Source organism: Nicotiana attenuata, unplaced genomic scaffold (assembly GCF_001879085.1).
Source record: "Nicotiana attenuata strain UT unplaced genomic scaffold, NIATTr2, whole genome shotgun sequence".
Classification (NCBI taxonomy): domain Eukaryota; kingdom Viridiplantae; phylum Streptophyta; class Magnoliopsida; order Solanales; family Solanaceae; genus Nicotiana; species Nicotiana attenuata.
The window spans coordinates 1-25,015 of record NW_017675114.1 but is presented as its reverse complement, the minus strand read 5'-3'; the positions used below and the strand labels follow the sequence as shown (position 1 = coordinate 25,015).

The window sequence follows — 25,015 nt, the reverse complement described above, 5'->3', positions numbered from 1 at the left end:
GCTCTTGCCAATATTTTTCTTTCTTTTCTCACACATTTATATTCTTAAAAAATTTCTTAGTCGTTCTTAATAATTGGGTATATTTTTCTATATTACACGAAAAATTAATAAATAATAAAAAAATATTATTTGAGTAGGAAAGCAGTTCAAATATAATATAATAATATATTATCGTGGAAATTTTTTCTCAATTTCAACACTTTATGCAGTCCGTTTAGCATTAAACTTTTTTTTGGTATTGAATATTATAGAGTGGTAATGTATTATCAAATGGAGGATTCTTATGAAATTGATTTTATTAAACATTCCTACATATTTTTAATAAGAGTTCAATAAACAAGATTGTATTAATTTTTAAATTTTATATATTAAAAAAATTAACAGAGAAGTTATTGTAGCCCAAAAATAAGTTATTACAGCTATGTCATTTCCGTATGAGTTCTTCTGTTTAATATTTTAGAGCTATTTGATTTATCAATATTATATTCGTACTTTTATAATCATATATGGGCTCTCCTATTTTTTAATAGATTTGGACAATATAATACTTTTTTTTTAATTAAATTAGTAATAGGATTTTTTTAAGAAGTATATCCTAAAAGTAATAGGATTACAAGGCTAATGTCTAGAATTTCAATTATGTCCTTTTATTATGAGTTATTATACTTAATATTAAAAGGTTATTTTTGTAATCCAACATTTTATTCATGCTTTTATGATAATATAGATATAGATAGATAGATGTTGGTTCGAATTGTAATGAGTGATTTATTTTCGGGGCATTTGCATCTATACCCGCTTTTTGGGTCACGTTTTAACTTGTACCCGCTTTGCAAAAAAAATTACAAGTGTACCCACTTTTTCGCGTAACTTCAGCATACGGGCCTGAAGTAGCAAAGGCAATTACACAAACTTCAGCATTCTAGTAGACGGGTCTGAAGTAGCAAAAATTGCTGAACCAAGTGTGCTGAAGTTTTTGTTTGTAATTGCTGAACTTCAGCATGTTTTAGCAGAAGTTTTTCATGTAAACTTAGTGTTGGCTGAAGTTTTTGTTTGTAATTGCTGAACTTAAGCATTCTAGTAGCTGAAGTTTTGTTCTCTATTTGCTGAAGTTTTTGTTTGTAATTGCTGAATTTGATGTAACGACCCGACTAGTCGTTTTGAGCCCTAGCGCGTCGTTCAGCAGTTCGAGGCCATGAGCAGCTTCAATTCAGGCATTATGACTTGTACGCGTGGTCGAAATTAAATTTTGCGAAGTTCGGAGTTGACTTGGAGAGGAAATTCTCATTTCGGAAGCTTTAAGTTGAGAAAATTGACTAGGATGGGATCTCAGAGTAAACGACCTCGGAATTTGGATCTGAAGGTTCCAATAGGTTCGTATAATAATTTCGGACTTGGGCGTATGCCCGGATCGGGTGGATGACCCGGGAGCGTTTTGGCGCCTATTGTGGAAATTAGCATTTTGGAGGAAATTTTATAAGTTTGGATTCAAGTGCATTTCAGTGTTATTGATGTCCGTTTGGGATTCCGAGTTTGGGAGTAGCTTTGTATGGTGATTCTGGAGTTGGGAGCGCGATCGGAAGAGAATTCGGATGTCCGGGGAGCATTTTGGAGCCATTTGGCTAAGGATAGAAATTTGAAGGTTTTTGAGAGGTTTGACCGGAGGTGGACTTTTTGATATCGGGGTCGGAATTCGATTCCGAAAGTTGGAGTAGGTCCGTAATGTCGAATATGACTTGTGCGCAAAATTTGAAGTCAATCGGACGTGATTTGATATGTTTAAACATCGAAAGTAGATGTTTGAAGTTCTAAAGTTCATAAAGCTTGGATTGAAGGTCAGTTCATGGTTTTAGCGTTGCTTGATATGATTTGAGGCCTCGAGCAAGTACGTAATGTGTTTTGGGACTGGTTGGTATGATTGGTTGGGGTCCCGGGAGTCTCGGGTGGATTCCGGGTGGTTAATGGATCAAAAATGGAATTTGGAGAAGGTTTGATGCTGCTGGTACTGGTATGACCGCATTTGCGGTGTTTGGGTCGCAAATGCGACATCGCATTTGCGAACCTGGGGGCTGCTGTGGGGAGATCGCATTTTCGAGGGGGCCGTCGCTTTTGTGATGTTGTCCTCTTCGCAATTGCGAAGAACTTTGTCGCAAATGCGACCATGGCAGGGGGAAGCTGAGCTTCGCATTTGCGATGCAATTTTCGCAAATGAGACATCGCAATTGCGAGCCGGATGTCGCAAATGCGACATCTGCGACTGGAACTCAGGGCTTTTTATTTCGAGACTTAGCCCATTTCCCTCATTTCCCACTTGGCCTTAGGCGATTTTTGAGAGCATTTGAGGAGGGATTCCATTATCATCAAAGAGGTAAGTAATTTCTACACATAATAAGTTAAATACATGGATTATGGGTAGATTAACATGTAAAAATTAGGAAAAATTAAGGGTTGTACATGAAAAACCTAGAATGTGGTAAAAACAAGATTTAACCACGAAATTTGTTTGGGAATGGAGTAAAAATCATATATTCATGATCCTTAGGTTATGGGTAACAACTTTCTTCAAAAATTTCCGGAATCCGGGCACGTGGGCCCGGCGATGAATTTTTGGAACCTTGCATTTAGGGTTGGGAAATTGGTTTAATAATTAGAATATGAACTTTTGAGCATGTATTGACTAGTTCTTACCCTATTTGAATAGTTTTGGATTGTTCGGCTCCGAATTTGGAAGTTTGAGCGCGTTCTTGAATCGGGATATAGGCTTCGGAGCGAGGTGAGTCTCCTTTCTAACCTTGTAAGAGGGAATTGTCCCCATAGGTGAAATAATTGGTTATGTGATCCTATTTGTGGGGGCTACGTACGCACGAGGTGACGAGAGTCCGTGCGTAGCTACTAATATGTGTAAGTCCGGGTAGTCTAGGACCCAAAAGCATGCTATACTTGGAATATCTGTGATCTTATTGACGATTGAATTTCTTAAATCCTATTGAATTGATAAATGAATTTCTAAGAGGAATAAACTTCATTTTCTTAAATCATTAAAAGAGGATTGGCTTTTATTTGGATAAATGTTCCCCGATAAACTCTCAATTTGTTGTTTGAGCATATATTTCTATGTGTACCTGCGTCGCATGTATGGTACGCGAGCAGGGTGATTGTTTATTTAAATTTGACTGCGTCGCATATATGATTCGCGAGCGGGGTAATAGATGCATCTATGGTTCGTGCCGCTCGACCCTCGGCAGTGCACAATTTGCATTTATGTTGGATCGGGCAGTACGACCTCAGCATGAGTTGCGCATGCTTGTAGTGCTTGCCTTGAGATTTATTGATATTGCCATCTGCTCTCCCCGACTTGAGATAATTGTTAATTAATGGATTATGAATGCGGAGGCTTTTTATAAAAAGGAACTTTTACCTGTTTAGTAATTCATTTGAATCTACTGTTGTCCTTAATAAATTCGTGAGTCATCGCCCTAATAATATTATTATTTGACCATTAGTAAGTGTCGAAGTTGCCATCTCGTCTTTACTTCTTCGAGATTAGGCGGGATACTTACTGAGTACACGTTGTTTTCGTACTCATGCTACACTTGCTGTGCATTTTGTTGCACAGGTACATGTATTTATACTGGCCTATTGGGCGTAGCAGCACGGGCGTCTCGGAGACTAAGCGAGTTGTATTTCCTCGAGGCAACCCGCAGCTAGTATAATCTCCCTCAGAATTTTATTTATTTTCTATCCCCTTTGTGTTCCGGACAGCTGTTGTACTTTATTCAAATTGTTAGAAATTGCTCATGTACTTGTGACACCGGGTTCTGGGATGGTTACGAAGTATTTTGTATTAACTGTTTATCATTTAATTTGAATTTAAGCGATTATCTTTTATTGGTAAATTTGGAGGAAAATCATAGATTTCAAGAGTATTAAAATGAGAATTTAAATAAGTATTTTGGTTGGCTTGCGTGACCGTGGTGTCCGGCGCCATCACGACCCTAGGTGGATTTTGGGTCGTGACACTTAAACATTCTAGTAGCTGAAGTTTTGTTCTCTATTTGCTGAAGTTTTTGTTTGTAATTGCTGAACTTCAGCATGTTTTAGCTGAAGTTTTTCACGTAAACTTGGTGTTGGCTGAAGTTTTTGCTTGTAATTGCTGAACTTAAGCATTCTAGTAGCTGAAGTTTTGTTCTCTATTTGATGAACTTCAGCATGTTTTAGCTGAAGTTTTGTTCTATATTTGCTGAATTTCAGCATGTTTTATGCTATCATGTAATTGATTTTTTGTACAGATAATAAGTTTATCATAAGTAGAATTAGTAACTTAAAAAACTAGATAAATGATTTAGCACAACAGGTTAAAATGCATTGATAATGTACAAAGCTGAATCCAACAAGTTACTATCATCTTCTTCAGAACTTACTTTAGAAAGTTATTTATAATTTATTTTTAATTAATCTGATAAACATACTTATAGCAATCATCCACATGAACTGAAGTTTCATAGCAGCACCAACAGCAGCAGAAGAAGAAGGAGGAGAAAGGGGGCTGAAGTTATTTAAAAAGTGGGTACAAGTTAAAACTTTTTAAAAAAATGGGTATAGGTTAAATGGGGGCGACCAAATAAGGCGCCCCGTGCAATTTTTACTTTATTTTCCTTAAAGATTTCACTGATTATTGGATTGAGGAATTTATTGATCCTGACTAATTAATTAACCAAAATATAGTCACTTGCAATATCCAGTCATTCACAATATTTTCAACCATTGCAATGCGCATAACTAAGTATGTAGCACAACAGGCGCATCCTATAGGCACATCCTATGGTTAGGATAAGAAGATGGGCGTTCAGGGTCCGGGATAGGACCGCATCCCAATCAAGGGGTGTGGTGTAGACAATCTTCTACGGCTCGAATCTCTGACCTATAGGTCAGATGGAGACAACTTTACGTTGCTCCAAGACTCCCTTTCAAGATGGTGCATTCAGTCTTTAGTATATATTTCTCAAGCTCAATCTAGTACAGCTCTCCAGAAGTCGAACAACGACGAAGATTCATCATCAGCTGCGAGAAAGAAACTCATCAGTCAGTAAACAGCAAGTAATGGAAGATCCAAAAAGTAGAAAAGCCTATTATAACATGAGGAGAGGGGCAAAATAGAAGATCCAAAGGTAGAAACAGCCTACTCATATATTAGGGGCATAATCTAATCATGATTAGTTTGTAGAATTTTGAGCATCTCAAGGAGTGATTTCATGAAATACTTCATATCAGGAGCAGTCAGAATTTGAAACTAATGCTAAATATTGAGCTGATATTTCTACAAACTTACCATAAACGCGGACATCAAGACAAGAATTTCCCATGCTCTCTTGTTCTTCTTGAATTTCTGTTGCTGAATTCTGTGCAGGACTGCAGCAGATCAATTCAATTGCCTCCAATGTACATATCTCCCCAATATCAATCGGAATTTCCTCAAGACATATGCATTTCCTCAATACTAATTTTTGAAGAGTTGGGAAGTTAACACTACTAGCTAATTCCCACTTCACTAGCCGCGGCTCAGCAAGTAGTAGGAACTTTAGCTGATTGAACTCGTCTTCATCACTTAGTCTCCATGCATGACCTTCAAACTCGTTATCTCTAAGTTTAAGCACTTCAAGATTGGGCAATGTAGCAAGATTTGCCATGTCTTCAGAAAGCAGAAGACAACCAGATAATATTAACCTCTTAACAGATGTTAGGGAAGCACACCAGTTTGACAAGGAGAGCCGCTTTTGACCATAGCAGACGCACTTCAACGTTTCAAGTTTCTCTAAATGGACCAGATTTTTTAAGTATTCAGATGCATCGTCTGAAGCAGCATCGAGAATACTCAATTTACGTATATTGGGAATGCATGAAAAGACTTCCTCTGTACAACTAGCTAAACATAAATGAGAAAGTTCCTCTAGATTTCTTAGCCCCAAAACATTATCTGTTGCTCCCTCATCAGTTCTTTTAGGCTTAGACAAGTAGTTTCCACTCAGTAGACGCAAACGCCTCAGCTGTGTCATGTTCCAGATCTCCCGAGGCAAAATTAAAGTTTTGTACATATAAAATAGTTCCGGCTGTTGAAGCACCAATGTTTGCAGATGATAAAGCTGAGAAACTGATGCAGGAAGATTACCATTTGATCGAATCCAAAGATACCTCAGATGAATTAGCCGTGTTATCTCAACTGGGAACGAAGAAAACAAATGAGAAAAAATAGCCAGCACTCTGATAAGTTTGAAGCTCGTGAATAAGGACATTTTCCTATGAGGCGGAGCATGCATTAATAGTTTACCCCAGAAAAACATCAATCGAACAACTTGAGAGGATAACTCACTAGAATCATCCAGAGAAATGTCGGAAAGAAAGCTAAAGCCACGACGCTCATGCCTTTGAGCTAGAAAGTTTGAGACATAACGAATTGATGTCACATGCAGAGACTTCTCTTTTTCAGCTTCTCTTAAGCTCAAGTCCCTTAACAAATCATGTATGCCACAACTTCTGTATCATTATCAGATTTCTACTACTAAGATCCTCTAAACACTCTTCTGCAACTTTTTCCAAGCTCTTGAGCCTTTCGGCTTAAAACCCTTCAGCAACCCAAACTTGGATCAAAGTCCGAGCTTTTATTTCAAAGTCTTCGGGAAAAGCTCCCATAGAGAGGAAGCATGGCTTGAGGTGGTTCGGTAGGTAGTTGTAACTCATACCAAGCACTCCTAGGCATTTATCAGGATCATTAGCAACAACTGAACTTAGAGTTTTGGCAACAATAATCCAACTTTCTCTTCTCCTAGCAATTTTAGAAAGATGCCCTGCAACCACCAGAATTGCCAAAGGAAGTCCACCACATTTTTCTGCTATTTGCTTCCCGATAACCTCCAACTCAGAAGGACAAAGATCATTTGCCTCAAAAACCTTAATAGAAAGTAATTTCCAACTATCATCTAAACTTAATACCCCCATCTCATGCAAAGGGCTATCAGGATTCGCATAAGTGGCCACATCCTTAAGCCTGCTGGTTAATATGATTCGACTCCCATTGTTGTCATCTGGAAAACATCTTGTTACATTGTCCCAAACTTCGGTACTCCAAATATCATCAACGACAATAAGATATCTTCGATCCTTTACTCTTCTATATAACAACTCTGCTAATTTATCCTCAGTCTTCTCTAGAAATTTATCAGTCATGCCTGGAATGCAACAGACGAGACTTAACAACAATCTTCTCATTCCATACTCTCGAGATACTGTAACCCATGCGTGAATGTCAAAGCGACACCTAACTTGACGATGATCATAAGCTTTTTTAGCAAGTATCGTTTTGCCAATTCCACCCATACCTGTAAGGGTTGATCTCACACATGATTACTGAACTTTATCCATTTCAAAAATAAAGCAGTTGAACTTTACCCACTAAAAGCCAAGTCACTAAACTTTACTCACTATAACAATTAACAGTAGAGTCACAAAACTACTTTTGTCACATTAAAGTAACCGAACATAGTCACTAAATTGTACCTACTAAAAGAACAAAACCTAGCCGTCAAGGTAACTTTACTGTTACAGTGGCTAAATTTAGTTACATTAATGTGACAAAAAATAGTTTAGTGACTATTATTATAGTGGGTAAAGTAGTAACTTTATCATGACCAAAATTTAGTTTTGTGACTTTCTACCTGTAATGGCAACAACTTTTCTCTCGGATGAGGACCCAAGTAGTCTTTCTATAATCTTCTCCAAATCATCATCAAGACCCACAACAGCATTTGTATTAAAACTACTTCTAGACGGACTTCCAAGCATAGATTCCCGAGTCTTGAAATGATCATCAGCAGATTCAATGTCATGGCCATGGCTAGTGCAAGTCTCAAGACTCAGCACCAACTCTTTCCTTATTAACTCAATTTTCTCTACTAGTGGTAGTAAACTTGCTAGTAAATCTTCACTTGCTTTTTCAATACCACTCAAACTTCCCCTTTCATGAATTTCACAAATCTTTAGTTCAATAATATCTTCAGCTTCATTTAGTGCATGTCTAAACTTTCCAACCAAAAATGTGAGTTTTTCTTGGTGATAACTTCTCTTGCTACTATCATCATGAAAGGCTTTTAAATATTCAAGAGATCCAACTAGCGATTCTATTGTTGGGTCAGAAAACTAACCTGGGATTCTGGAATTGAGTTGCTCCAGAGTTTGAGCAAGAGAAACAACAGAAGCATAAGCCATTAATTGAGCAATAAAAAAAAGGATTTGTAGATTCAATTATTCTTTATTTAAAATTTTGAATTCCCAGATCAAGAAGAAATAGAGAGGAGAAAATCAATGCTGAAAAGGGATAATGAATGAAATTATTGAGAAGCAACTAGTATGTGAACCTTGTTGCTTAGTTAAATGCTGGGGCCTGGGATAGTTATGATTGAAGTGAAAAGTCTGGTACTTTTTCATGACTCATACGCACAGAGAGAGAGAGAGAGAGGTCAAAAAAAGGCAAAACGTTAGTAACAGTAGTACTACTAGTAGTGTTATCAATTTTTACACCATTAATAAACTCAAATGTAGCTAATTCATCCTCTTTCATGACAATCTTGATGTTGGCAAAAAAACAATGGAATCCTCAAGTTCATATTACTAACTTGTTAAACAGTGATGGGTCTTGAATTTATCTTGACACTCTACTTCTAGTATCACATCTTACTAGTTACTATACCTCACTTTAACTTAAAGTCGTTTTAAGGAGAAGAGTCATTTAGGAGATATATATATGGTCCGAAAAATGAGAAAAATGCGCAATATAAGAAATTTGACGTTGCTTTAAAAGTTAAACTGAAGATAAATATGGCTAGTATTATATCCTCGAATTTGGAATTCAAAAGTTTTCTGATCTCTGTCAAGATATGTTTCGGATTGGATAAAGAAATTACTACCATAGTTAAAACAAGATACTCAACGCTGAAAGAGAGTTCAGAAAAGGAAAACAAACTATTTTTACCATATAAGTAATAATCTTTGAAGTCCTGACATTGCAACACAATTTGAATGAATAAATAAATACACTAGAGCATTAAGGGAACTATAAGTTACAACATTGCATCCATCAATATGGGGCAATATAAAATACGTATACATCAAGCAGAGTTTCTATCTGGGAATGAAACCTAAAACAGAGAGCAAATTTTGATCTTGGTGTTTGTTGTTTGATCTTGGATCAACAAGGAACTTTTACATGGCTAAATTCTGCACAAATACAGTAAACTTAACATGGACAAAAAACAGGTACACACCCAAGTTCGGATGAAAAAAAACGATGATAGATTATGCAGCTAGAGAGCATCTTGAGTTTTGTTTGCTTGCATTGTTGAGTAAATCGTACTTCAATGACCTTCAGGCTAGTTCTTTGCTTTGCATGCAAATTTGGAGGTTTTTTTTCTAGCAATTGATACCACACTCCTGAACGTCTGGTCCAGTAACTCTTGTGGTGAAGGGATCAATCCGCACCCATAACAAAGAGAAAATGGAGGCCAGAAGAATAGACCATACGACCACAATAGTGGGTGTCCGGTTCTGACGACCCATGAGACCTTTGAGGAAGGGATAAAGGTGAACAATCACCCAGAAAGCAAAGAATAATTTACCAAAGAGTGGACCCCATGATTGGTAACCACTGTTGACAGCGTATGAGATGCCGGCCACAACTCCTACCAGGTTTACAATGAGGAGAGTAGTGGGGGGTATAAGAAGAGTAGTCCACTTGAACAAGTAGAGTTCGGCAAAGTCACCATCTTCATCTGATGCCTTGGATGTGACAGTAAAGTTGGTATCAATACCAGCAAGCACTTTGAGCAACCCTTGGAAGACAGCAAACAAGTGAGCTGACACACCACCAATGACCCAAAACTGTTCATTTCTCCACCATTCATCAATTCCAACACCACTCCATCTCATCTCCAGAATACCAGTTGCGAAAATGGAAAGAAAGAGGGATATAAACCATATGCTAGCAAGGTTACTTATCTGCAAAGCAAGAATTAAGATTCCATGAAACCCTGTTAAACAATATCTTGGCAAACGTATGCTAAATGTGATTTAATGAAATGCTATGCAGTTAGTTATGTTTGTATTCAGATTCTTTTACAAGTTTAGAAAACTATACACAGTTTAAGGCCAACTGACAGTTTGCTTGAACAGAAGTATCAGTCATCAGCCGAATTAAATAGGAGACCATAAGATTCGCGAATACAGTACTCTACTCCGTCCATTTCATTTTATGTGGAAGTGTTTTGACCTATTATCATATAAGAATGTGGAGGTGTTTGACTGGACACAAAGTTTAAGAAAGAATGAAAGACTTGACATGCCATGACATTTCTGTGGCTATAAAATCATGACATTAAGGGAAAAATGGGAAGTTTTAAGTTAAATTGTTTCTAAATATAGAGAAAGGTCATCCTTTTGGAACAAACAAAGAAAAAGGAAAGTGTGCCAGATAAAATGGAACATGAGTATTAAATAACCTTGAACATGCAAAAGAAGAAAAGATATAACAAGCATGCTTTTCAAGTTGAAAAGAATTTATAGATCCAAAAGCTAACCTGAGGGATAATGAATTTCCCAGTAAGTAGACAGATAGCTGGAAGTGTGCAGTATACAAGAAGTGGAATGGAAGTGATTGGATAAATGGTGGTGTTGACATATGCAAATCTCTCCAGCCACTTCAACCTTCCACTGTATCCATACCATATGGGACAATGCCTACTGAAAAGAATTTCCACTGACCCTAAAGCCCATCGAAGCACTTGGTTCAGACGATCTGAAAGATTGATAGGAGCTGACCCTTTGAAGGCAGGTCTCTTGGGCATACAGTATATAGATCGCCAACCACGGGCATGCATCTTAAATCCAGTAAGAATATCCTCTGTGACAGAACCATAGATCCATCCAATCTGCACATATACAAAGAAAATTAAGTATTCAAACACACTTCTTTCATAGCAGTAACAACCATCATGGTCCGGATGGAGTCAACAAGAAGTAGTACCACAAAAGCAATTCACATGTTTATAACGTAACAAAACCTATGCATCTGGGAATTTAGTGATCTAGAAGTAGCTCATCATTTTCTTGAAGGGTCTATGCATGGTTGCAGCATGTTTCAGTTCCAGTAATCCATTTATCATATTATACAAGCAGTTAATATTCATTGCAGGGATAGACAAGCTTTTCTTTATAAAGGGGAAAGACAAGTTCTTTTTTCATTTTCCTTTCACTAGATTGAAAGAAATGGAGTATGATTTTTGTTAAAAACATTAACACTGGATCTCTTTTTGGTTTCTTTACTGTCAGAAGGTCAAACACTATGCAATAAGTCATCTCAAGTTCAGTCAATACAGTTCCCCTCGCAACGAAATTATCCATCTACAATTTCCTACCCATCCTAGAACATCTTTTTTAATGGTGGTCTTTGCTCCAGCTTGTGTGTATCTCGACTAATCCACCAAGCAACCTGCTATGGCTCATAAGCACAAATGCGGAGATGAGCTCATATTGAGTGTTCTAGCTAGTATTTGAATTTGGTATCTCCAAGTTTTACTCATATAACTCAACCACTCAATCATCCCCCAGGAAACCTACCAATCCTAGACTTTATGGAAAATAATTCCAGAACACAGCATTACCTCACTTCCCCATTCTGATTTATCTTCATAACCACAACTGATAACATGAATAGCCTCTTTCAAAAGGGTCTCTGGTGTAGCAGATTGAGGAACGCCGCCATTCTCCATGAGTGTCGAAGCAACAAAAACAGCTGATTGCCCAAATCTCTTCTCCAGACTCATTTGTGACATGAGAAGTGACTTCTCATCATCAAATCCAGCACCTGATTTCATGATTGAGAGAGAGGAGACAGTGCATGTGAGAAATTAGCAAAACTTCAAGAATATATTGAACCACAACATAGACTTAAGGGTCTTCAAGCATAAATAAATAGTATAATCCTGTAAATAATGAGTGCACAGGAACATAATGAGGACAAAAGGTCCTTTAATCCTCAAACTTGATAAAACACAAAAGTGGTGTCTATACACAGGGATGAGTTGCATTCCTTGTTTATAATTTTAGCATGCTAATCAATTCTCAATTCTCCACAAGCATTTTCTTAAAGAAGATCGGTTACATGCCTACAATTTGATTTTTCTGTTTTTACGAAAGAGGTGTGGGCAAGCAACAGAAACACATAAGTATACCCATACCTAGAATACTTCTTGCAGTATGTGTATGAATTAGCAGTTACAAATTTTACAAAACCATATTCAACAAGCTAAGCAATAAAGCGAAGTAATGGATATGAAGAATTCCTATAGCAACACCCAAAATAATTTTGGATTGACACACAATTGGTTGATTGATATTCTACAAGCTAGTCAACAGCATAAAGGTTATCTTCTATTTTTAGTTCAGAAGTAATTACAAGAAGAATATTTGAGGTTATCTTAAGTAATGAACTACAAGGTAGATGAAGTCTATATGATGGAGAAGGAAGTGACTGTTGAAAATTATAGGTATCTAGATTGAAGAGACATTAGCAACTTGCAATTTTTCTGATGGAACAGCTTTGCCAATTAACTTATTAAAAAAAAAGAGTTGCTAAGCAAGGTGTAGCAGGACAAGCACCAGCATAATCATTCTGGGGTTGGTGAACCACCCAGACGAAGATAACATCAATAAGCATGAAGTAAAAAAAATTAGTAGTTTGAACTATACCTTCAACTCCCTCCTCTATATCCTCCAGATTGAATATTGGCACAGTGGGATCAACATTCTTACTAGATTTCTTCTTGTCTGAGCCCTTTTTACTTGATTTAGAACTCTTCTTTCTTGATCCACCAAAGCAGGAAGAGAACAACCCTGCTTTCTTATGCTTTGGCTTAATAGGAGGTTCATAACCATACAAAGCTGTTCTATTAAAGACACATCCAGTACCCACATACACTGGGCCTTGAATTCCATCCAAACCTCTCAAGTTAATCTGGTTCAACAAAGAACAGTAATTTCAAACCAAGATCCACATGAATTAATCTGAGCATAAAAGTGCATGAGCTGCATACTATTCTAGCCTCTCACAGAGTATAAGTCAGTAGCTATCACTGAAGTTCAAACTTACATCGAAGAAAACTGTATTCCGGTTGGCATATCGATCGTTCCTATCAATACCATCGAATCTCTGAGGGAATTGAACATAACAGACATATTTTCCAAGGTTAGGATCCATTAAAAAGCACATCGCTTCTCTCAATGCCTTGCTGTTGTTTATGTAGTGATCACAATCAAGATTCAGCATAAAAGGTCCATTAGTAAGAACTGCTGACACTCGAACCTGCACGATCATTTTAAATGACAAAAGATGTCCCATTTATAATCAAGATTGTCCGAAAAGAAAAAAAATACTAATATTTAACAACTTACCAGTGCATTCATGGCACCAGCCTTCTTGTGATGTTGGAAGCCTGGACGTTTCTCACGAGAAACATATACAAGTCGAGGCAACTCATTTCCATCACTGTCAAGCCCTCCACTTTGGCCCAAGAAAACCTGTAAGCAACAGAGATAATACAGTTATTCCCAGAACTAAGTTCAGTCCTGCTAAGGAATGAACTTGAAACAGAAAATGCCCTGGCAAATTTAAGAATTTTCAGTGAAAAGCTAATAAGAAGTACGCAAGACCAATGTCAAACACGTGTAGCATAATAGCGACACTGATATCATTTGTTCTAAAAAGCACAGCCAACAAAGAAGAACTAAAAGTTACCTGAATCATCCCAGGATGATCCCTTGTGTTATTTCCAGGCCATGGTGTACCATCTTGCATTATCCATCCTTCTTCAGGGATCTTTAGAGCTTTTGCAACAAGGGCATTGATGCGAATTTTGAACTCTTCATACTCCCTCTGTATTATGATTCCAAGAAACATTATGAGCACACAACAATCAGAAAATAAACAAGGCTGTGCAAAAACTAAAACTGACCTTCATCGCCCTTCGGTCTTTTACAAATGATGGTTGAACTTTATCCTTCAAGTAATCAACCTTCTGAGAAAAGTACCACTCTGGAGCTCGTGGTTCTATAGCGTACTTTTTAGAGAAAGGAACCCATTTCCTTGCAAACTCTGCCGTTTCAGATAGGGCTTCAAATGTCAACATGGCAGCACCATCGTCAGACACATAACAAGACACCTTATCAACAGGATAGTCAACTGCAAGAATGGACAGGACAGTATTTGCTGTAACAAGAGGCGGCTCCTTTAAAGGATCAACAGTACTGACAAATATGTCAACAGCAGCTAATTGCGATGGCTCCCCTTCACGATCATATCTATCATACATCATGATTAAAACTGAGTATAAAAGATAAAAATGGAAACAAGCAAAAACAAAAAGGTAAAAAAAAAAACAAAATAATGAAGAGAAAAGAACAAGCTCTAACCTAAGTGCAAGCCTATCAAGATATGTCTCACGGTTAACTGGAAGCCACTTGGGGAACTGATCCAAAATCCACGATATTGCAAACCAAATCTCACATATTACAGATAACAACCATAAGGGAATTGCATTGGGCACTGGATTTGTTATTCGATAGTGCAAGAAAATACAGAGAATCACAAGCCGGAGGACAATAACCATCCTGTAAGGATTTATCCTAGACGATGGAATAGACACCTTCCTTGAAAGAGGTTGTCTAGCCTCATCATTCCTGCACCAACAAAGTCGTACCATTAGAGGAAATTCGCTATATTCAAGGACAACACAAAACTCGAATGCTTCAACAACCACTTCAATATTCCATCACAACGCAGATTCAGCACATATCGCGAACACGGATGCTTTGTTTTCTTCTCCTTTTTCTTTGTAATAGGGAGATATCAGAGATGATCTATCAAAACAATCACTCAGAAAGAAGAAAATACATAAACACAGCCCAAGGAAAAAAAACTCACAATAAAGAGTCATCCACCAGAATATCAGTACTAGCATCAATATCTCCAACTCCTCGTTCCGAAGGAGGAGCGGAACGAGGATGGCTAGTGGTCAGTGGCACAACATTCTTATCCTGCTTCATCTTCCAGCCGTCAACTCTTTCTTTCCAAGCAACATTGCCAAGTCCAGGGGATCCAAACTCCCTTACCGGATCTACAACCCTAATGTTAGCTGCCAAAATAATTGAAAGTAAAGCCTCAAAAATCTAGAAGGAACAGATAACTCAGTAAGCACTTGTAGAATAAAACAGGAACATACGTGATTGGTTAGCATCTGTTGGATATGTGAGTGGATGGATGTGTTTTGCACCACCGTTAGGTCCAGGAGATGCCATTGAATAGCGTTCGGGTGATGCTGCAGACAGTTCCCCAGAAACCTAAAGGTACGACATCAAAAAGGATCCAGTCACTCATTCAATTATTTATACCAGGCAAGGCAGCCAAGGAAAGGGGGAAGATAATAACATGAAAAACTAGGAATTGTCAATCATACATCTGTTCCATTCGTAAGCAGAGGAATATGATTGTGGGAGACCTCTTTATCATACTTTGGAGCACCAGTATCCTCACCCCGCCCGTAAGTCGCATGCCAGCTCAACATACGGTCAGCCACTTTTTGCTTCTCATTCAGGTTTTCAGAAGAGTAGTGAAGATCACTGGCACCATCATCAGCATCACCATCTTCTACACTTTCACCACTAATAGCAGGACTTCCTATAACAAATCAAATAATACAGCACATCAACATCTCAAATCAGAATAGTCTAGGACTTATTCTACCTAACAGGACTTCCTATAACAATCAAATAATACAGCACATCAACATCTCAAATCAGATTAGCCTAGGACTTGTTCTAATTAACTACCATTTAAATCTTTCAGTAGATTAGCAAGGTGCAAAACCCTTTTTCTTTCTCTTTTAGTTTGTCCTCTGTCACTTAGAATGAAAACAAGTTAACTTCATCCACAATCTCTAGATAGAAAATCATTATTTTAGCAAAACCATTTTACCATCTTAAATAAAAAGTTGCCAGTCAGCATATACAATCATGCACCAGAATCAAAAACTTAAGGTCTTACTTCTCTTGGACAACAAATTTTGACTGATATATAAGCTATTCAACTCAATTGCTCAAATCAGAATCATCCATACCTTTATGTCTCTTGTATCTGGTCTTGCACTGTGGGCAAGATTGATTCCCGTCCTTCCTCTCGTATTCATAGCATGGCCTACAAACAGGGAAGGCACAGACATCGCAAGCAACAAATGGCTCGCCCCCTACAGTAGTGCCAACACCATCACCACAGATCTGACAGACTTGACCACCTAAGGTCTTCAAGGACTTTCCCTGTGCAAACAAATCAGCACAATCAGGGACTTCCTAACTTTTATATAAGCTTGTTAAAATTATCATTCAAGCATCACCGAATATTATACAAGATCAGACAAACTACTTCCACTCATCATTTGCAGAACAACACCAAATTAAGCTTCAAATCAAAGATCTACACATTCTAATACCTTCAGAATGTCAATTGGAAAAATAGCACAAAATTCAAGTTCCGTTCTTGACAAATTACAACAAACATTTGAACCTGATAGTGACAGAGAGCACAGGGTAATGGAACACCACAGACAAATTAACTGACCAAAATACCAAACCCATATTGGAAATGACAAGAAGTGATATTATCATATCAATCTGAATACAAAAAGTGCAAAACCAAAGTAAAGGTAGAGTCTTTATTTGTTTTAATAAAGAACTAACCTTAACATCAGCTTCTGGATCCATTATTACTCTACTTGAATCGAATTGCAATCAGATAACAGCCTCAGCCAGATAGGTTGCCGACCAACATGCCCAACTAACAGAAGACACTGAACAAAAGCTGAGGATCTGCTTTTTTAGAGTTACCCAAATTACAGATCAGATCTGCTTCAATCACCAAGAAAATAAAAGCAGAAATTATGAATTAAAAGAAAAAAGAATAGATTTAGCTCATTGTTCAGTTAGAAGGAGAATTCAAGAAGAGCAATCACAAGCATTTTGATTAAAGTAAAGCCCTAGTCTAAGCTAGCCCATCCTACTGAAAAACTCACAAATCAAAATCTTTCAATAATTTCATTTCATCAATTTGAATAGAGAAAATTCAGTAATATTTCCAAAAAGAGTACCTCAAGATCCGGCAGTATAACAATTACCACCACAGGAAAAAAAACTAAATCAATCAATTCAACCCCAGATCCTTCGATCCACTAGAGCAAATCAGATTAGAGAGAGATCCAGAAACCAAAATAGCAAGGAAGTGAAAGATCAGCAGCAATGCCGACAAATCTCTCTCTCTCCAATTGTCCGGTTGTCTTTCTAAATCTGTGCTTTTGGGGGCCAATAAATACCCAAATATATATATATATATATATATGAGAAAAGGGTATTGGTCTATAAGAGTGTGTGTATTAGCTGGAGATATTGTTATTATGTCTGTGTATAAACAAATTATTATAAAGGTACAGTTGGCTACTTGACTTAGACGAGACGAAAGCGACACAGGAGCTGCTACCCAAAGCGTGAGTGAGAATGAGTGAAGCTGAGTTTTAGAGAGAGAGTGTGTGTGTTTTTGTGGACTATGTCCATCTAATCACTCCACCGACAGCTCTAGAGAGAGAGAGAGAGAGAGAAATACAAAACAAAGAAATATTGGAAAATGGGGTTGGTTTGTTTTACTCAGATCTTCAATTATTTCCATTTTATTTTATTTCACCATTTCTTTTTATAGTTTTTCTTGATCTTTCAACTACTCCTTACATAGTTTCTTCTCTTTTTAAATTTTTTGATTTCTTTTGTTGTTTACTTTTTCAGTTGTGGCCTGTCGGTTGACAGTGAAACGGGAGAAGATGAAGTTAAGGCTTATAGAAAATCTGTTATGAACCAATTTTTATGGATGTTTACTGACCAACTTCCAAAAAGTATCTCAATGTTTTATAGTCTGGACAATTCATCGTGTTTCTCCAGTTTATTTTCCTTTTCTATTTGATGTATAAAATAATATATTTAATGAACTCATATTATTTTAAGTATAAAGGTTTTGTGAAGGTTTAACTATTTCTTATCTTATATTATTAATAGTAGAAGAAAATTCTAGGGAAATTTTCTGAAAACTTAATTTGTCAGATACAGTATCACACCAAATTTTAAAATTTAAATACATAAATAAAAAAACTGAAGCATATTAATTCTTAAAGTAAAATAAAAAGGTAAAAAACAATGGAATGGGTGGAAGGTATACAAACAAAACCACTCTACTCATCTCTCTGTTGTTTTATCACGATATATAGGAGTAATAATTCTTATTTCTTCGTTATTCCGTATTGATTTTAGTCGCATCTTATTTTTTATTTTTTTAAATAAGTCACGGCTAGCTAAAGAGAGTGACAATGCCAAGTGGTTCTAGGAGGGGGGGAGGCAGAGAGGGAATATTTTCCTTTCGGGTAAAAGAGATCTACGGCAACTAGGGATCGGCGTTTGGTACTTCGGTATGATGTTTAAGAATTATTGTTCGGTACAGTTCAATATTTCTTATCTGGTACGGTACGATTTCGATACAATTCAGTAGCAACCAAACATTCATTTCAATAATTAAAGTCAAGACCTTAAACGTAGTCCAAACTCCAGAATTGATATTAAAATAGTGTGAAGATTAGGCAGGCAGTTATATTCGTTAATTGTTGTTGTAGTTAGTTAACATTGTTGATAGTCGGTTAGTGAGTGGCACATGAAGTATATTTGGTCATGGCAAATGTAGCTGTATAAAAGTTTGTCTCTTGTGCATTTTTGGGTAATGAAAATCAGATCTTCTTCCTCATTCTCTCCTCTAAATTCCAGAATATTCCTCTTAGTTGATGAGCCCTAGCTCTTCCATTTCTGTCAATTTAGCTAAGAGAGCGGCAATCGTGAAGTGCGAACTCCGGCGTAAAGCTCCGACTGAATAAGAACAAATTTGAGCTCGAAGAGGCATACATGGCGGAAAATGAAGTGGCCTTACTTGATCACAATCGTCCACTATACCTTCAAGCCGGAGACACTACGGGGCTGGTTTTAATTCCAATTAAGCTCACAAGGCCAGAAAATTATGCCCTGTGAAGCAGAGCAATGAAATTGGCCTTGCGAGGAAAGAGCAAGCTAGGTTTTGTGGATGGATCGTGAGTAAAGGCTAGGTACAGAGGGGAATTGGTTGAGCAATGAGAGAAATGCAACGCAATAGTGTTGTCATGGATAGGAAGCACAGTTTCAGATGAATTAATGTCAAGTATTGTCTATGCATCAGATGCGAGAAAAGTATGGAACGATTTCCAAGAGAGATTTGATCGCTCAAACTTGACGAGAATTTATCACCTCTGGACTGAAATAGCAACTATAAGGCAAGGAACAGACTCAGTAACAAGTTACTACACTAAGATGAAGGATCTCTAGGACGAGTTGGATGTGTTGGCTCCTTTACCATGATGTGATTGTGAGGAAGCGAGGCCATCTATTGAACTCTTGAAGTCACAACGTTTGCTACAATTTCTTATGGGATTAAATGAAAGTTACAGCAATGTAAGAAGCAATATGCTTGCAAGGAAGCCAGTGGTGACAGTAAATGAAGCTTACGCGATTGTCACACAAGAAGAGAGCTAGAGGTCACTTGGTGTTATGGACACACATAAAGATCCATTGATTATGCTTGCAGGAAAAACACAAGGATTTAAACCAAGAGGACCAGGCATAATATGTGAATATTGTGACTATAAAGGCCATTTGAAGGAAAATTGCTATAAGATTGTAGGGTATCCCCCAGACTTCAAAAGTAAGAAGAAAAATGGCCAGTTTGGTGGAACTCTTGGGCAATCTAGTAGCAGAACACAGACAGGAGGAGGTTATAAGACAAGCATCAACAGTAGCAGTTAAGAATCAGATGCAGGGGCATTTTTTCACTGAGGAAGAGTATTCATAACTCATGAGCTTGCTTAACAAACCTCCACTAGGTGATTGCAACTCAAACATGGTTGCATGTACTGTTATATTGCTTTCTGGACTTATGTATGCGAATGGATAATAAACTCAGGGGCATCTCATCATATTGCACCCTGCAAGGAGTTGCTAGAAGACATAAGAAGCTTAGAAAAAAGTTACAACAGTAGAGTACAAGTACCAACTGGGAATAAGTCATCTATATCTAGTGCAGGAAGTACAGCGGTGTTAGGAAGTCATAAGATCACGAATGTGTTGCACGTGCCAGACTTCAAATTTAATTAGCTTGCAGTGTCAAAGCTAACCAAGGAATTTATATGTTCAGTCACCTTCTTCCCTAATTTTTTTGTGTTTTAGGGTCTCTACAATGGCAAGGTAATGGGGATTAGTAGAGAAAATAATAGCCTCTACATACTGCAAAGAGAAATAAAGCCTATAGTAGGACAGTTGTAATGAAAGGTGTAGATGAAGCATAATTGTGGCACTTAAGGCTAGAACATCCCCCAGCTATAGCAATGCAGCACATACCAGGACTGAAGAACAAACTAAATAATACAGTGCAGGAGCAGTGTTCAGTATGCCCAATGAAAAAACAAGTCAGGTTAAAGTTTTCTATTAGTAAGAGTAGCACTAGTGGTATTTTCTAGCTGATACATGTAGACGTGTGGGGACCTTATAGAAGGCCTACTTTTGATAGAAAACAATTCTTTGTTACTGTGGTGGATGACTATAGTAGGTACACTTGGGTATGTTTACTTCAATCTAAATGTGAAGTGTCAGTTGTGCTTAAGGATTTCTTGACTATGATAAGAAATCAATTTGGTGTATGTGTAAAAGTATTAAGGCCGGACAATGACACAGAACTCTTCAGTTCTCAATGTATTGAACTCTTCACTTCTCTTGGGATCATTCATCAAAGCAGTTGTGCTTATACACCGCAATAAAACGGGACAGTAGAAAGAAAATATAGATATATTTTAGAAGTGGCAAGAGCATTAAAAATTCAAGGTGTCATCCCAGTCACGCTCTGGGGTGAATGTGTTAAAACGACAGATTACCTAATAAATAAATTGCCTACACCAGTACTAGAAGGCAAAACACCATATGAGGTGCTCTATGGGAAAGAACCAGTGATGGATTATTTGAGAGTTTTTAGTTGTTTATGTTGTTGATAACCAATTTTTCCCTATATATTTTTAATACACATATATACTTTCAAAATAGTATATATGCATATATAAGCATGCATAAGCTTTTTTTATAATTTTCGTATAATTTTAAAGGCTTCAAATTGATTTATTTCTTCACTTTTTACTTATAAATTTTCCAATAATTATCCTTCGAATTATTTTTGTGGTAATTTAGACATCTAAATTCTATATTTATGCCAAAATATTGCTTAAATATTTTTAGTGTATTTTTTAATATAATTGCATTTGCATTTTTAAGCTAATTTGCATATGTTTGCAATACTAGCCCTATTAATGCATAATTATATTTTGACGCATAAAATGATCTTCCATTTTTTTTGAAATGTTAGATAGCTATTTTAAATTATATTAGTACATGAAATTATTTTTAGAAATTATTTATTATTTTATAAATTATATAGTGTTAAAATGGCTATTTAAAACTTAGCCTATTTTATTTAGATTTCAGCCTAAATCCTAACCCAATTACCAGCCCAATCCCCAATTAGATTACCCGACCCAGGCCCAAATACATTTATACCCGACCCAGGCCCCCCTAATCTTGGCTGTTGATCTCTGAGATCAACGGCCCGTATTCATCCTTTCCTAATTAAACTAACCTATACCCCCCAAACCTTATTCATTTTACAACCCACCCTGCTGCCCTAAAATCCTCTCTGCTCTCAAACACTCTCACCCTGAACCCTAATCTCCAAACGCCGCCCCCCATCTATGGCCATCTTCGGTGACCTCTCACCATCTCTCAGGCCTCCAATGGTTTCTCTCATGTCATTCTTGCCATCTCTAAGGCCCTCAAGGGACCAGGGCTATGACGACTTGCATCTAGGGTTCATCTATTGCCTGTTCCTGGCCATTCCAGTGTGATTTCGAGTAAAATCGTTCTATATTTGCTACGATCTAAGGGTTTTCCAGTATGTTTCGTCATCTCTGTATGGTTCTCTTCGAAAGCCTAATTTCATTTCCAAACCTCCTAGATCTGTACAGATCTAAAACAATTTGAGTTTGTTTCTTATGTGTTTTACAATAGCCTTGAGATTCTTTACAAGAATCGTATGATTTCAAGTGTTTTTCATCTTTTTCTAAAATTAGGATTTTCGGAATTTCTTTTTAAACTTTGTTTGATGATTCTTTGTGTTTAAACTTCTGATTCTCACACACTTTTTACTAATTTTATGAACTTGCTGCAACCCTACCCCGTTTGTATTGAAAACCATAATATTTTGGGGGTTTTCGTTTGGTTTTTGGATATTGGTACCTCCGACTGTGTTCTTGCCTTGGATTCTTGTGACTTCTCATGATTTACTTGTCCTAGCATGCTTCTACTGAATTTTCTTAGTTCAAATTTTCACTAATATTGTGAACTGGTGTTTATACTGACCATTCATGCAAAACTTGTATGCTTCTCTTCGAATCAGTGTCGTTTATCCATGGATTTTGTTAAAATTGTGTGAAATCCTGACTATTCATGCTCTACCTCATTTTATATAAGCATGCTGCTTCTTTCATGACTTTTCGAACCCTTGATTACTCTAAATCCCTTATTTTTTGGTTTAATTTGAACCCTTTCCATTTAACATTTTGATTCTTACTTCTTTACTCAATTTGATTGAATTTACTCACCTTAATTGTTTTCCTTGCCTTGTTTGTATTTCGCTGATTATTATTGATTTGTTTCCTTAATTAAATTGTTGTGCATTTACCCTTAATTACCTATTCTATACCTAACTACTTTATTCTTTTCCTTAAATACCTAGCATGTTTACCGTTGATTGAACTGTCCCTTGATTAAGGGAAGATCTTGCTGATTTATGGGTGACTTCCCTGATTTACTACTCAATTGATCTCTTGCCTTGTTTTGTTAAGTTTTCGATTCCTATATAAACCTTCTCTTCTTTTAAGTTCACAACAACAAGAACAAGAGAAAACACTAGTTCAAAACTCTCTTTATTACTTAAAGCTTTCTGCTCTTTCTGTCACTTGCTACTGAACTAGCCGGCTGCAAGCCAAGGCTAGTTATTGCACTACACTGCTCTATACTTTGTGTGTCTGCTCTCCTTAACTGGTATGTTCTGATTTAATTACAAGTTCAAAACTCTATGTGTTCTCTTACTGCCTTAGTTTACTGATTCCTGTCTATCACTTGGCTTTTTGATATGTAACTAGCATGCTTAAATCCTGGTTTCGCTTAGCATATATGAGTACTACCTATTCAACTTATGATTAACATTTCTGATGACTTGTCTATTGCCTTCTCTAGCACGTCTCAATTTGGCTCTACTCCATGTATGATTGTCTGTCTGTTTGTTTACCCAATTCCTGATGGTAATCTACTTTGCTAGGTTACTTACTACTCCCTAAGTACTTCTGACCCTATGTTCAATTCTTCCTAGTAAAACTATGTTCTCACTGTTGTTCTATGGCTGTGTGATTGACTCCTAAATCCTATAAAGAATTCTGAAAAGGAAATTTCTGTACTCTTGCTTTTACATTAACATGTTCTATGTGTCCCCAAGTCCCATACTCCCTGAGTGAAATCTATGTCTGAATGGTGTTGTTGAAGCTATTTGCTGATTTCTCACAAGTTCACTGTTTTCAAAACTGTTTTATTACTTATCAACTCCTACTTTTCATAAACCTTCTTTACTTAATTGAGCCATTTTCAACACTGTTTTTCATATCAAAACCATTTCAAAACTATGTCAAGCACTCTCCACTACTCCTAGAATATTTAGGTTCTGCCCCTCTGGCATGTGTACTGCCTTGAGATCCATGAGATTTCTCTGAACTCTGGCATGTCAGAGCTGGCCTTTCCACACTGCACTTGAATTAGTTCTTGTTTGAGAAAAATTCTAGGTGTGAGCACTGCCCGGGATCCTTGAGATCCTTAGGGAACTCTGACGCACCTAGACAACGATACTGTCTTTGGAACTTTGGCATTTGAGGCTATTGGAGGCCTTGGGGAAGTCATTGGGCCTGCTTCGGGCTCCCTATAGTTAACTTCTTCTTCTTTTCTTTATTGTTTATGTAATTTATTCAGCTGGTCTGTAATTATTATTTATAAACAACTTTGGGGTGATTAGTGAAAAAGGGTGGGTAGCCATATCTGTTGGGTATAGACCATGCCTATAGGATTGTGTTAATGCACTTGCTATGTTTGCTTTATTTTCACAATATTAGAGATCATGTCTATAAGATTTAAATGGATTCAATGATAGAAACCATGTCTATAGGTTTAAAATCAACTTTATAATTAGATACCATGCCTACAGAGTGTAAATTGATTGAGTTCAATCTCTGCTACTGCATGTATTTACATTCGCCTCACTAAAATCATGCCTATAAATTCCAACATCAGCTCTTAACAATTAGATACCATGCCTATAGGAATTAAAATCTCAAGAAATCCTGCCTGATAGAAACTAAAATCAATTTAGTTAAACAAGTCAGGTTAATCCATGATTAGTCCTTCTGAATTGGTTTAATCAAATGTCCGCTCCTTTACAGGAGTTTTTCAAACACTGCCTTAATTTACTATCACTATAAAGCATGTCTATAGGATCTCAAATATCCGTCTAAAACTGTTCACTGTTTTACTACATCAACGTAGTTATCATGCTCTTTCTAGGACATCACTGTGCATGCGTTTAGGCAAGCTATAAGGGCAGATTTTAAATTCTACACTCTGGATACTGTGGTTTTGCTACTTAAAGCTGTCCAGATTTAACAGGTTT

The 25,015-nt window shown here is 37.0% G+C and overlaps 3 protein-coding genes across 5 annotated transcripts; all 3 read right to left on the bottom strand.

The window, feature by feature from the left end:
• Window positions 1-4,642: 4,642 nt before the first annotated feature.
• LOC109219670 (putative late blight resistance protein homolog R1B-12) lies at window positions 4,643-8,508 on the bottom strand. The gene is made up of 3 exons (XM_019384146.1): window positions 7,710-8,508; window positions 5,330-7,373; window positions 4,643-5,061 (listed from the first exon to the last, which is right to left on the bottom strand). The coding sequence occupies exons 2-3, from the start codon at window positions 6,336-6,338 to the stop codon at window positions 5,009-5,011; spliced, it is 1,062 nt and encodes a 353-aa protein (XP_019239691.1). The 5' UTR covers window positions 6,339-7,373; window positions 7,710-8,508; the 3' UTR covers window positions 4,643-5,008.
• On the bottom strand, window positions 6,613-8,259 carry LOC109219668 (putative late blight resistance protein homolog R1B-12). Its single transcript, XM_019384141.1, has 3 exons — window positions 8,196-8,259; window positions 7,710-8,138; window positions 6,613-7,373 (listed from the first exon to the last, which is right to left on the bottom strand). The coding sequence occupies exons 1-3, from the start codon at window positions 8,257-8,259 to the stop codon at window positions 6,613-6,615; spliced, it is 1,254 nt and encodes a 417-aa protein (XP_019239686.1).
• Window positions 8,509-9,053: 545 nt separating the features above from the next.
• On the bottom strand, window positions 9,054-17,543 carry LOC109219669 (cellulose synthase A catalytic subunit 3 [UDP-forming]). 3 transcript variants are annotated; one of them, XM_019384142.1, is made up of 15 exons: window positions 17,238-17,543; window positions 16,831-16,995; window positions 16,215-16,410; window positions 15,555-15,775; window positions 15,321-15,438; window positions 15,023-15,233; window positions 14,512-14,778; window positions 14,055-14,400; window positions 13,838-13,975; window positions 13,495-13,620; window positions 13,193-13,405; window positions 12,793-13,057; window positions 11,706-11,908; window positions 10,623-10,973; window positions 9,054-10,044 (listed from the first exon to the last, which is right to left on the bottom strand). In XM_019384142.1, the coding sequence occupies exons 2-15, from the start codon at window positions 16,852-16,854 to the stop codon at window positions 9,460-9,462; spliced, it is 3,264 nt and encodes a 1,087-aa protein (XP_019239687.1). In that variant the 5' UTR covers window positions 16,855-16,995; window positions 17,238-17,543; the 3' UTR covers window positions 9,054-9,459. The 3 variants fall into 3 exon arrangements, with proteins under 3 accessions (XP_019239687.1, XP_019239688.1, XP_019239690.1); XM_019384143.1 differs by having other exon boundaries at window positions 9,065-10,044; window positions 16,831-16,998; XM_019384145.1 differs by having other exon boundaries at window positions 9,065-10,044; window positions 16,831-16,959.
• Window positions 17,544-25,015: the final 7,472 nt, after the last annotated feature.